The 14,228-nt window shown below is 39.0% G+C and overlaps 1 protein-coding gene across 8 annotated transcripts in view; it reads right to left on the reverse strand.

Moving 5' to 3' along the window:
- The window catches only part of LOC137397927 (dynamin-1-like), a 36,449-nt gene that overhangs the window by 3,785 nt on the left and 18,436 nt on the right, over positions 1 to 14,228 (reverse strand). For 2 of the 8 annotated variants that reach the window (XM_068084008.1, XM_068084015.1), the window contains exons 9-21: positions 13,739 to 13,765; positions 13,040 to 13,107; positions 12,055 to 12,193; positions 11,025 to 11,123; positions 9,452 to 9,562; positions 6,473 to 6,484; positions 5,454 to 5,567; positions 5,202 to 5,334; positions 4,355 to 4,473; positions 2,770 to 3,064; positions 2,183 to 2,303; positions 805 to 1,044; positions 646 to 675 (exon numbers count right to left, since the gene is read on the reverse strand). In XM_068084008.1, coding sequence (XP_067940109.1) covers positions 646 to 675; positions 805 to 1,044; positions 2,183 to 2,303; positions 2,770 to 3,064; positions 4,355 to 4,473; positions 5,202 to 5,334; positions 5,454 to 5,567; positions 6,473 to 6,484; positions 9,452 to 9,562; positions 11,025 to 11,123; positions 12,055 to 12,193; positions 13,040 to 13,107; positions 13,739 to 13,765 — 1,508 coding nt within the window. Of the gene's footprint in view, positions 1 to 645; positions 676 to 804; positions 1,045 to 2,182; positions 2,304 to 2,769; positions 3,065 to 4,354; positions 4,474 to 5,201; positions 5,335 to 5,453; positions 5,568 to 6,472; positions 6,485 to 9,439; positions 9,563 to 11,024; positions 11,124 to 12,054; positions 12,194 to 13,039; positions 13,108 to 13,738; positions 13,766 to 14,228 lie in introns of all 8 variants that reach the window. The other 6 variants (XM_068084010.1, XM_068084011.1, XM_068084013.1 and 3 more) reach the window with 6 other exon arrangements.

Genomic DNA, 14,228 nt, shown 5'->3' on the forward strand with positions numbered 1-14,228 from the left:
ACTCACTCATTTTTCTAACTAAAAACAAATATTTTACTGGTACAAACACCCATGTCACTAGCCATACTTCACAAGTCAGTAAAGTAACTGATTTACTGACATAAACTATGACACTATGTGGCAGGTGACACTATGTGGCAAATGACACTAGGTGGCAAGTGACACTAGGTGACAGGTAACTCTAGGGTGCCAGCATTTCAAGGCATTACAAGGAATTATTAGAAACTATTAGGAATTACAAGGAAGAAATTTGGAATAGCACGCAATCAACGCATGGTCGCAGAAGTCATATCTCTTGACACCTACACTACAAGTCGGTGATGAATATTTTAGGGGCTGGTGGTATCTTGGGAGAAGCCGACAAGTAGTCCTGCATCGAATATACACAAGTCTCATCTACATGTAGTACCCTCTCCAGGGAGTGAGCGATGTCATTAAAATGAGAGATGAAAGAGCAAATTGTGTGGAAGAAGGGGAGACAACATAGCATGCATCTCTGACCTTGAACCGAGTCATACGGCAAGATTACAAGCTAGTGCAATAACCCAAGGCAGAGAATAAGTAGAAGGTGTAAATATTATGGCCTAAGATCCAAAAAAGGAGCGCAAAGCATTATGGAGCAGGTGGTACAATATATTCACTTACTTGGAAAGATCTGCAGCCGCACTGGAAGAGCTTCAAATAACCGAGGATAGAATGATAAACACGAGCGATGAACCGATGCAAGCATGGACTAACAAGCAAGCGTAGACTGGCTAAAATACGCGCAGCACTTCACGCAGTAGTAAAGTAGTAGTTACTTACGTCGGTATGAGAGGTGGTGGGAGACTACCCGAAGAACTCGCCATTCCCGCTGCCATGCCGGCAGCTGTGTTGACCTGATGCGAGTTAGGCTTGCCAACAGAGTTGGCAAGGACTTGCGGGCCGGAGGAGATAGGCCGCGCTGGAATGCTTGGGGCTGAGCGTGAAGGAGGGCCAGGAGCTGGCCTGTTGGGCAGACCAGGAGCTGGTCGTCTTGTGCTGGGCGCTGGTGATGTAGACCTCCTGCAGCAAAATATGCAGCAAGTGATGCACCACTTCGAATATCTAATGACAGACTCATGCAAAATGAGGAGCTGCCGTGAGTAAACAACTCCTTATCTGTTCCTCAGTTCAAGCCGAGGAAATGTGCTTATTTATTGGCTGAATTCTCCAACTACAGACATTAAAAATTGTGAACCATAATAATAATCACGTAATAATTTTTTCAGTACCAAATAAAATACAATATGAATTGGTAACGCGAATGAACACGATCAGCAAATAACCTGATGGAAATAATATTTGTTTATGGGATGCGAGATGACAATTCAACTCAAAATAACTCGATCAAACCCGTTAAAACTGAGGTTAGAGAGCCGTTAAAACTGAGGCTAGAGAGATGTTAAAACTGAGGCTAGAGAACCGTTAAAACTGAGGCTAGAGAGCCATTAAAACTGAGGCTAGAGAACCGTTAAAACTGAGGCTAGAGAGCCATTAAAACTGAGGTTAGAGAACCGTTAAAACTGAGGCTAAAGAGATGTTAAAACTGAGGCTAGAGAACCGTTAAAACTGAGGCTAGAGAGCCGTTAAAACTGAGGCTAGAGAGCCATTAAAACTGAGGCTAGAGAACCGTTAAAACTGAGGCTAGAGAGCCATTAAAACTGAGGCTAGAGAACCGTTAAAACTGAGGCTAGAGAGATGTTAAAACTGAGGCTAGAGAGATGTTAAAACTTAAGCTGCCAGAATAGTAACCGATGCACCTGTGAATATCCAAAAATGAGCCTTAATCGAAAAAATCCAGTTTCAAATGTTTGTATCTCAGATCGACTCGTCAGCGCTGACAAATGTATCACCATTCGGAATATTTTTCTCGTTCAATAAAAATGTAAGAGAACATCTATACCAACTAACGGTCGGGAATATCCAGCATTGATGTCAGGACCGTCCGAATGATGTCGATAGTCTATTAGTGAGCTTGCTTGTCGATATCACGTGTAGATTAGCTGCATCATTTTATAGCTATAGTCGGTGTAACAGCTATGAGTTTCACCAAGATTAAAGATGGACAACTCCAAAAGCTCATATATAAACCTGTATTTGCAACTACTACATTAAGCAGACAAACTTGACGTAGGGTTCTTATGTTAGTATTTGAACTCACATGGTAGGGGCATTGTGGTTGACAGGAGAGGGACCCCTGTTGCCATAGTCATCGGTCTGTATCCAATCGGTGGTGACAGGAGGGGGCAAGTTGGTGCTGACAGTGCGTGTACTCACATCACCTACAGGACAGAAGCACTTATGGACACTTGTACACACTTGACAACCTCTCATGATAAATCATCACTCGATGAGCAAACCAGATTAGACCGACAAAATTTTATGAAAATTGGAAGATGAAAGTAGCCAAAGCGGTGCATTAGGCTACAACAACATAACCTGGTTAAGAAGCATAGCCTTGGTACCTACAGAACAGAAGAAATCATAGAGAAACTAAACATATTATAAGACCGGAATAGCCAAATCTGTATGGGTCATCAAGTCAGATTGAAACAGTCACAGTAATAACAATAATTATAATAAAATAAAAACGAAAAAAATTTTGAAATAGATTTTTTGCTTTGTTACAAAAATGAACGGTAGAACTGAAAGAAGACAACTCCAACATATTTTTAATGCAAGACATAAATGAACTGCGGAGGAGATGCTACCGGTGAGATCTAAGAGAAACAAGAAAAGACGACTCACTGATGATTTGGAGCGCCTCCTTTGTAGAATGGTACATCTTTAGAAGTTCCTCTCGTTTGTTCGTTTCCTCTTCGGACTCCTCCATCAGGTCCTCCTGATTGGCCGCCGTGTAAAGGTGCGATACAAGCTCTGAGCTTGCGAAGTCTTTAACCTTATTGATGACAAGGTGTATGATGTACTTGGGAGCCATGTCTCTCGTCGTCTTCCGCACGATCTTCATGTAAGAGTCAACAAGATTACGTATCGTCTCCACCTGTCGCTCAAGCAAAGGGTCGAGAGACTTCTCCTCTGATGGCTGTAAGAATAAAAACGCTATCAGGCGCCGCATTATCAGATACACAAACGATTCACGATCAAGCCACAATGCTTATCACCCAATATTCAGACTATTTGTGACCAAACTAAAAGATTCGTTGTACAAATTAGACATTTTAAGGCTACAAAACTAAATTCAGCAGTCATCTACAAACTGAAGAGCCTTTGCTATAGCAACCACACCTAGTATAGAGCAGACCCGCAAATGGGCGATGAGATAAAAACTAGTATAAGGTAAGGGTGAACAACTCCCAACTCCCTTTACTTTCAGCAAACAATTGCTGAAGTAAAACTCACTAAGCATCTAGCTTGCTGATTGGTCTACTGTACATTTAGTAGACATACAGTACATCTACATGTACTGATCTACTGAAAAAACGTAGTTAACTGCACTGCAATTAACAAACAGTTTAAATTGAAGTTTGTCGAAACAGCGAGAGAGCGACCAGTACGATCAGGTAAAGAAACACTTTTCAAATTTATTTTAACAGTCAAGCTGAGTTTGTAAAAATAACCAAGTTAGCCAATGAAAAGCTGCTACATTTTACTCTACAAACAAAAATACCCAAAAATTGCGTAGGGTGCAGACGGAACCCTAGCATTCACATGGCTTTGTTTACAAAAGCTGTTTCTAAGTAACAGTGTAAACCAATCAAATTAATTCTTGCACAGGATGTTAGACCAGACATTTCACTTCCATTTGTAAGTTTCAAAATATCTTTATCTATTTCCCTCGTCGTAATAACAAACTTTACCAGAACGATATCGCGAAAAAATCCATACAACTCATTTGTTGGTAGGTCATAAATGATTGTGATGCAGATAAAGAATTTTATGATACTAACTATAATTTTCCAATATATGTTTAGTCATGAAATGATGATGAACATGTGCTCAATGGATGTGATACTACTGTAAATTATTTTACAAGTATTTAAAATCGTACAATTTTTATAGTTTTAGCCCGGATAATGGTCAAGTAATGTTTTTTTTTGTTTGATGACATTTGCTGTGGGCTGCCTGACTATTTTGCTAGCGTTTTATTAAATACCATTGTATTATGAGCACATTTAGATGTATTTAATGCAAGTTTAAAAACTTTGGATCGTTGGACAAATTGCCCAGGGTTACTGACACGCATTGACAAGAACAGACAAGGGTTCAAAGGGTTAAACTAATGTGCATTCTCTCGTTATGTTGCGAGCAAATATGCTAGCAAAACTCCCTAGCGTGTTTATAGCCTGAGGTTCCTAAAGGGTTAGCATCTTACCTTGTGGCCATTCGCTGAATCCTCAGCTTCCTTTTCCCTCTGCGGATAAACGCCGGCTCGCAGCAGAGACGCTTTCCATGAGTCGAGTTCCTCCGAAGTCTCACAGGACAACTGCAACTCTGCAAGCAGACGACAGCTTTAAGGTTCAATCACCTCGTCATTATTAAAAAAAATGTGTACTAATATTTTATTATACGGAATCAGTGATTGGAAATGCTTAGCTTGGACACATCGAAGGATTATCTTGAATATGAGAGGATGGCATTATTTCATGTTTACAGCCAAATGATTACGACCTATAGATTCCTTCCTACATATTGAAATCCTGTAATCTCCTTCTACCAACAATGGTGAAGCGTCTCATCATTGCAGGAGTATCGTTTGTTTTTGTAATGCATCGATTGTTCTATTGTATTGATTGTAGATCATACAAACTGATATTGACGGTGTGTGCCCCAATTTAACTTTTAACAATTTAAATTAATGTAAACGTTAAATTTTAAATTTAACAATTTAACTTAATGTAAACTTACCATTAGTATGGACTATAAACCAAGTGTTAGAAAAGAGAAAAATTATCGATATAAACTAATAATACTACAGTTACTGTGAGTCATTATATTGAGAGGTTAAGTTAAGCTTTTCTCATTTTGAAGGAGTGAGTTTGGAAAAACCTTGGAGCAGATTTATATGTATTTTACTGGTATAACGATGTATTTACATCTTAGAGGCATCTACTGTACCAGCAATACTGGCAATATTGACACAAGATGGCAGTGACAAGTAGTCGCAGGTGCCTTAATACTAAGAGGAATAGGAAGCCAGCCTAGTTAAGACTGTAGCCTACCTTTGTAATCTTTATATACGTTTCTGCCTTCGACGTTAAAGAGAGCAAAGTTGTGTCTTTTTGACATGAAGGCAGAATCTAAATCCTTTACTTTGATGTTATCTAGAGGCAGCAAGAACCTTTTTTCTTTTTCCTATAAAAACACCACAGCCGTCAAGAGAAGACAACTAACAAATAAACACCACAACCGTCAGGAGAAGACAACTAACCAACAAATACCCACAAATCTGATATCACTAGGTATGTAGCTACCTCGTCATCCTTGAACCAACAGATGGTTTCAGCGGTCAGCACAAACCAGAAGAGCTTGTTGCCTCCCTTCATAAAGCTGATATTATGTAGTTGAAGGTAGCCCTTTCGGATGACCTGTAGCACAAAGGTAAGTTTACTCGATTGACAGAGATAACTTACCTACATTCTCAATACAAACAAAACGCCCAAAAACTATAATGTCTGAAACTACTGTAAAGATAAGACAATTTCCTATAGTACAATATCATTTCCATGGCCTGTAGGGTAATGCGATGAAGATATGCATAAGGCCTCTCTCTATGTCAAAATACCCACCTTCGCCTCTTGTCAAACACCACAAACTATCAAAGCTAGAAGCAGCCGCTACCCTGATCAAACTAAGGCAGCGAGTGACAGGTCAGACGTCAGTAGGCGTGAATATACAGGCGCTACATAAGCAAAGGTGCCAGTTGCATTGGTCATAGGGAGCAGGCAGCAAGTAAACCGAAGGAGCAGTCTAGCATTATCATTTTTTTAAAACAGTGTATATCAAGAGCGTCTAGCCCCACTGTTACAACACCGTATGCAAGCATGACCAGGCTTTCAACTTCACATGTTTATGAAAAACTGGAATTTATCAACAAACTTTCCTCTATTTTCAATCGACCAATCAAAATCAGTATTCGATTTGAAGCAAACCAACATAACCTGATCTTTGATACTTTCTGCAGAGAGAGAGAACTACCAGCATATTTTTTCAGTAATCACGCAACTACCGCCTTACAAACAGAGAATTTATCAAATATTGATGAAATGTAAAACCCTTAATAATATCAGAATGCTACGTAACAATATTGTACCTAGCTCACGGTATTACTTGAGCGCACGTCTATGAGGTAGGGATTAGAGCAATACAAAAACAAGCGAGCCTGCAAAACAGACGGTGAGAAGAGAAACATGAAATCAATGAAGAGAAGACGAGAGAGAGAATAAAGGAGAGAGTGATGAGAATGAGTGTAAACGTCACTCAGCAGTTTTACCTGACAGTTGGCCTGCAAACAGCCAATTAATGATCAGATAGCAGCAACTAAACCAATGGCTACACAGTCTTGACCTTTAAAAAATCATAACTGCCGTGTTGATAACTGATGCCTAAATGTAAAATATATTACAGTTGCATTAAATTTTCCCTAGATGTCCATGTAGTTGAATTATATTGATATCCATGTACCCTAGGACACTTATATTTCGCTAATATTTAGTTTCGTGAGTAGCATACAGAGTAAAAGTTCGCTGCAACTTAATTTCGCAGCTTTAATGAGTGTGAAAATATAGTGATGTGAAATAAATGCATTGGAACAAACATAATTAGACTCCTAAGGTTCGGTTTACTGGTAAGAAAAATCTTTTCAATGTGGGACTAGTTTGTAATTGGGAACCGCAGGTAAAATTATGTGGGCGATATCGATAACGCAATTTGATCTCTTACTGCCATTTGTTTCTTGGACTATCAATGAACAAAGCTATTTAATTCCGCGTTTTCACTCGTTCGTTATGATAGTTTATTTTCGCTCATGAAATTTTCGCGAGAGGATGACTCCGCGAAAACGCGAAAGTTAGTGAGGCGAATATATAAGTGTCCTAGGGTAGTTGAATTAGCAATGCAGTGGTAGCAAGCATGTCACAACCATGCAGAATAAATTGCATTGCGCACTTTTACTACTGCGCAGTACACAGGGTACATGCAGTACAAGTACTTATTAATGCGCAATAAGCAATATCGGTGCATTGGCAGTATGATCTACTGCATAGTGTGCAGTACTGCATGCAGTGAGAGTGTTGCTAGCGAACATTTGGTACTATTAGATGCATTAGGAGCTTTTGATTTATGCTGTATACAGCACATATTCGTAAAATCTTATCACAGGATCAAGTATTGAGTTGACTTTGACACAACAACAACACGATTACAAGATGTAAATGCTGCTCAAGCTTGAGTATAAGTGTGCAAATTAACTGATTGCAGTAAGCATGTTGTATTTGGTTGTAATAACAATAGATTATGGTTTTAATATATAATGTTAATGAGAATATGATACAAAGACCCCCATTTGATGGAAATGATGATAAGGCCTGACTCCTACTCCGAAATGACTAAATTAGTTCAAGCCAGTTGGATTAGTCGATGGTAATTATTGGAGGCGATCAAAGCTAAAGCCGCGTATGTAATCCAGTTCCATTTTCGACTTTTAAAAGCCATCGATTGTGGCAATGCGATAACATTGCATTACAAATGCTTGGAAAGTCAGCAGTGTCAGTTGATCAACCGTATCAACTTTGCATTAATGCGCAACTGCAGTACACATCCTGTTTCTAGTTTTAAAGAATGAGTAGTCGCAGTACGCAAGACTAGCTGGGCTTAAGGCAATGCATCGCGGAAGTAAATGCGCAGTAGATCACAGTTTACAAAATTAGAAAATCCATTGGAAATCCATTCTGATGTCCACATTAGAAAATTGTAATGCAAAATTAATGCAAAATTAAATTAAAAAATACGAAATTACTAGGCGCTTCACTAGAATGACGCGGTGCAGTTCCAATGCGTCATGACTAGTGCTGGGACGATATCAAAAATTCATTTCGGTACGATATGATAGCGTAGTCAACCGATATATCGAAATATCGGTTATGTTATTCGGAGTTGTCTTACCTGCCAGAAAACTGCCATGAAAGAACAACTCCCTAATGAATATATATACCAGTATAATTCTCCGAAGAATCGGATATCAAATAGGTAAAGAAGAATATCCTTCGTTTTTCGTGACGTCTTTCTATCGTTGTCCGCCATCTTTATGGAGAACTCCTATCGTTAAAAACACGAAGCTTCTGCAATTAATTATGTTTGTTATGCTTTTATTTGCAAATTTTTTATTGTAGTATCAAAACAACATCAAAAATACTATTATTCATGTAAACATCAACGATACTTACACAGTCAGATGATGCAGGCCATATTATAGTCATCAAATTATTAATAACAATTAATCTTGCCACAATCAATACTCATAGAAGACCTATTCTTTAAACCTGAACTCTTGTATATAGTATCAATCAATTTATTTTTGTAAAAGTTATCCTCATTACTTATTTGAAGTCATCATCTCATGTAAATTTTATTTTAATTTTTACACCAATAATCTCAAACTAAACATGAATTGTTCACTACTATCTTGCATTCAGGATACTTTCACAGGTTTCATTTTATTTGATAATACGCCTGAAAATAGAGGCTTTTCGTTATTTTGTTATCAGCAAAATTAAACATTACTAACTAACATACTATTAATCAAGAGAATGACGATAGTTTTCTACAAAGATGGCGGCTTTTCCGTGGACGAGCGCGTTTGTAAACAATGCGATGACGTCAAAAAACCGATGAATCTATATTATCGTCGATATCGTCCAATATCGACGGTATCCGAAATTTCGATATGGGCAGAAAGCACTCGGTACGGTCGGTATCAAAAAGTGATATCGACGATATACCGAAATATCGTAATATCGTCCCAGCACTAGTCATGACCCTGCCTGTTTATACTACTCGTATGATTGAACGCCTAACTATGTCAAGACTATTCACAGTTTGTGTTGCTTAGAGACACACAACTTCACATGGAGAGCGCATCTGTATCTTTCTCACAGCATCGCAACCGGGCACTGGCGTAGCCTGAGCTCGGATCAGCCAGCTAATAGGAAATAATATAGTCATGAACATGGAGAAGAGAGACAACAATCAGACTAGAGCATATATTAGTCTATCATCTATACATATAATCCTGCACACTCGGTCCCTGGCTGTGTGTTATGACAGGCAATAACAGGTGTCTACCCTTATGCTTTGTATGTAAATCACAGCATCATGACGGGCAATAACAGGTGTCTCTAACCTTATGCTTTGTATGTGAATCACAGCATCATGACAGACAGTAGCAGGTGTCTACCTTTACGCTCGAACTAACCTGGTTGCCTAGCTTCCTCTGACTTGATGTCGGATCTGTCTTTTGCTGAGCATTTGCAAAACCAATGAAATCTTCATGGCTTGTATTCATATAAGACAGCTGCACTTCCACCTTAGAGATCAAGACATATATACAGTGGAATATATATATGCTATATCTATATAATATATATAGCAAAATTATTTGCTGAATTTGAAGAGGCTAGATTGCTGCCGATGCTAATTTTCTGGCCAAAACCAGTGGAAACTCTATAAATGTGTTTATATAGGAAGAATATCAGATGAATAAACCACAGAGAGGTCAATGACAGATGAAGGTCAAGGGTGGTCAAACCATTCAAAGAGTTGCTACATGGACTCCTTTGAAGTGTGTCAACACGCCCTTCCCTGAGTGATCCATGTTACATCAATGGCTGATAAAGGTAGCCTGAATCTATATAAGTATGTATTTCTCAATGTTTGTGAGTATATGTGTAGTTCCAGCTAAAGCTATTAAAACCTTGGAATAAAGAATCCATATCGCAGAAGATTTGTTCTCGAATCCTTCAGTTCATCAGTCCGACACCTTACCAGTTCAGCCAGGCAAGCTCGATGAATTCATTGGGCGACATATGTCGCTATATGGGAGGAAAAAGGCTCACGATAGGGTAAATAGGGTTACGCCATCACGATGCAAAGTGATGGCGTAACGTCGTAAGAAGCTGGTAGTTCTTATTAGTAAGCTTACTCAAATTATCCATTGACACTGTGCCAGGCTAATAGCAAGTGGCAAGCAACTATTATTACCTTTCATTCACTAGTGTTACATGCTACGAAGTTTTGTCATATTTTTTATCTTCGTAGCATGTAAATGATTCAAAACTCCAAATCTTTAAATCTTCAAAGCGATTCAAACCTCCGTTTCAAGGGGGTATTTTAAAAACATCGTAGCAACGAAGTACTGTGCACCATGTAAACATCGATATTCATATTATTGCACAAATCTTTGCGATTGATAGATTGGATTTTCATCGTTTTCATTAGTGACATCCTTACAGAATTTTTACAGCTGTTTTCAATGCACGCGTTTCAAAAATATTATCTTCAAAATAAAAAATATTAACTCCGAACTTTAAATAAAAATTTCTTACACGCTTTGACATTGACCTGAGACGCATTTTAGGAGTGCCAGCCGCGATATAAATTATGCGGCCCGTTGTAGATAAAAGCGCAACAGACTAATATAGAAAACGCGGAGTTGTACGACAATTTCTTCATAGCGCTTAAAATCATCAGCTACGAATATTTGCGAGTGGTGCGACCACTCCTGCGCATCATGTAAATTCGTCCTCCTCATTCCTACGATCGACACCACAACTTCGAAGCTAAAAGCTGATTTCTAATACCCAGGCAACGTCGGGTAGCCCGCTAGTTATATGATAAACTAAAGGAGGAATGGTGCTAAACAGCAAAGCAGGGAACTATAAAGCATGCGATTTATGGAACCCAGTCTACATTCTTGTTTTAATAATCTAGACTGTATAGAGAGTTGAATGAAAGGCAGGGAAGTAAGTGTTCATAACCTCAGAACTTACCATGAGCATAAGTTGATTTTTGGCCTCTTGTTCGTAGTTTCTCAACGTGTCATTTACAATTCGTTCTACCTCATCCCTGAGTCTAGGATACCTGCTCATCTACAACAGACATATCGGAGTTGTGTTTTAGATAACACTACTGTTGACAAGACAAGATCACCATCAGCCTCACAACTGTCAAGACTATCGGTTTGTAGCTGAGCTGGCCAACCCAAGCTCAGAAGCTTTAGCAATGCTCAATGTTGATTGGTCAGGCACAACAGATCCTAGCATAAGATTGGACAATGTTTTCTCAGCAAATACAACATTCACATTTTTCAACTGTAATTAAGAATGTAACAGACGCAATAGAATGGCGAACGGACAGAATATAGCGGATATGGAATTAATTTTCTGACTTCGGTTAGGGCTGGTGTGTCCAGAATGTGCCATAACAATGGCTGCTATTACGTCGTACGGTGTTCCTAAAGAGTATTCTCATCGTTCACCACATTTTAAAGGCTTCAAGTGAGATTGTAAACCACAATATGAACGAATCTGAAAACAATGAATATGATAGTCTCCAGGTAAGATTGTAAGCACGATATGGACGAATATAAAAACAATGGGTAGGATTTAGACCTTAGTAACTTTGAATGAGAGTTGTTCTGATGATTGTGATGATAGATCTTTTCAAGAACACCGTCACTAAACTCATGGCAACCAATACAGCAACAACGAAAAAAATTAATAGTTATTGATGTAACCGAGTCATTATTAGTACTCTTTCGTGGACACTTTTCTACTGGTCACTTTCAGTTCTGGGTTCGTAAAGATCAAAAGATGTCTAGGTGGCAGGCAATTAGAGGTGGCGTTCAATTAAAGGGTGGCGTTGTATTTTTTAACCTTTCTTTTATAGTGGCATTTATATAGAGGTAGAGTTCAAATAAAGGTGGCGTTCAAATAGAAGTTATACGTTATATTAGTGTTAGTATTATACCAACCTTCTTTGTACAGCTACTAGTACATGTAACACTAGTATTATACTAACCTTTTCTGTACAGCTACGAATGACATTTGTCAGCTCGGTGATAACAAGGTCGACACACTTGAGTGACGGAGCCTTCAGTCTCGCTATCTGAGTCTTTACTATCTTTTCAAAGGCCCGATCAGGTGTAAAAAGACCCGTCCTACAGGACACGCAACCAATGAGCACTTGCCACTACACGACACGCAACCAATGAGCACTTGCCACTACATGACACGCAACCAATGAGCACCTGCCATCGTCAATGACACTCCAATGCTAACGGAGAGGGACAAAGCTAACTCACAGCTATTTCTAACACTATATTAAAGATGGAAGACCAACTAGCACTCAACTGAGGGTCTCCTACAAGCATATATGCTATAGTAAAGCTGCGAACCTAGACCTCTCTCATTTCGCTTAGCCGAAAATAATGTTATAACCACTTTTCATCAGATAATAGAGTATGCATTCTCTAGAGGTAAGGTACACATATGACATCACAAACGATCAATTGGCAGTACTGAACAGGTGCTACAATTCAACTATGCATGTTTAACACATGTGCTCATAACAACCTGTTAGTGTATGACACCTAGCAATATTAGTTATATAAACTATTCACAATTAGTTTTCTGTCTCAAAGACGCGCACACATCAAATTATCGCACATTCGCTGCAACGCAGGCACAAACAACCATCAGGTATAGTAACAGCATTCTTAAGCCTTTGACAGACAATCACTGTATAGATCGACATGAAGAGAATTGATGGGTAAAATGCAAAGCTGTTCAACTGTGGAGTCGCCTTCCCTTGCTTTTCATATACCACGTTAGCAAATATGAATTACATTAGCTCATTGTAATGCTCTCAAAACTCATTTAGTCTGCAATATAACCAGGAGGAAAATAGATAATCCATACTCTGAAACGGACAAGCTAGATCATCACTCAAAGCGACGGCTGCAGTTGAATCGCCTAAATTTAAAGTAGAGGGAGTCTAAGCTTACCGTATGCCATGAATATTCTGTATGACTGTAGCTATCTCCTTCCTCAGCTCCCTCTCATCAAACTCATCCTACGAACGGAAAAAATAAGCTGCTAGGGTCTACTGCGATCATCTAGCATTTGTCAGTAGTTGTCATCTCTTTCTTTGACAGCTCTGCTGATCATCAGCGGTCATCACCCAAGTAATGACACTGGTTGAACTCGCCAAGGAATGACAACTCTACCAATTTTGAAATTTTCTTGCCGTGGTATATTGTTAAAGGTCAAAGGTCAGACCAGGTCGAGCCTAGGGTAGGAAAAGCGTGCTAGTGGGCAGCATTGTGAATAGGAAGCTATCCCCCTTTTTGAGACACACTTGTTAGTGAATAAGACAAGAATTTAAGTTTAATCAAAAGATTTCCTATTCCGATCATCCAAACCAGATAGAACAGATACAACCCGCATATATGCAAGACGGCCCAAGGCACATGCAGCCAGCTACTGAGTGCATATCACATATACAATGCTGCAGAGAAATTGTCAGCTCTCCATATAGTTACAACTTATTAAAAGTAAAAGCAGCAGCAGAGGACAACTCCTGTAAAGCTTTGCTGCCGACAAGAGACAAGGGAGACAAGCTCAAACGTGTCATGCAGACATGCCAAGAGCTATTTTCCAAGCCTCGAATTGGGAGTGCTTACGAGGTGAGTTTAGAATCTCACCGTCCCCAAGACTGTCCCTCCAAATGCCTGCAATGAGTTGTCATTTTTCTTTTAACCCGCCCGCTTGACATATCTCCCGATAGTAAGAACCAATTATTGATACAATTTATTACAACCTTGAATGAGATAACTGGTGATCTTGCTCAAAGATAAAAAATTGCATTGCATCTCGATTGACAACAGATAACAGGTAGTATTTCGCATGACACCCTCAACACTTGGAGGAATATTCAGTCAAACCTAGAATTAGAATCATCTCATAATACGACAGAATTAGAGCACAAACTTTCTCCGATATATCATGCAATTTTCGATATATCATGTTCAAAGATTCCCTAAACACTGCAAACTGGTACATATGTACGCGTACGCCTTTCAGTTGGTTTTCCATTGGTAGAACAATAGTAGACTGGGCTTTAGAGTTTTAAAATCATGGATACCTAGAGGATTGGTGGGAGAGATAGCAGTGGTAAAAAGAATATGAAAAAAA

The sequence above is a fragment of the Watersipora subatra genome, chromosome 6, assembly GCF_963576615.1.
Source record: "Watersipora subatra chromosome 6, tzWatSuba1.1, whole genome shotgun sequence".
Lineage (NCBI taxonomy): Eukaryota > Metazoa > Bryozoa > Gymnolaemata > Cheilostomatida > Watersiporidae > Watersipora > Watersipora subatra.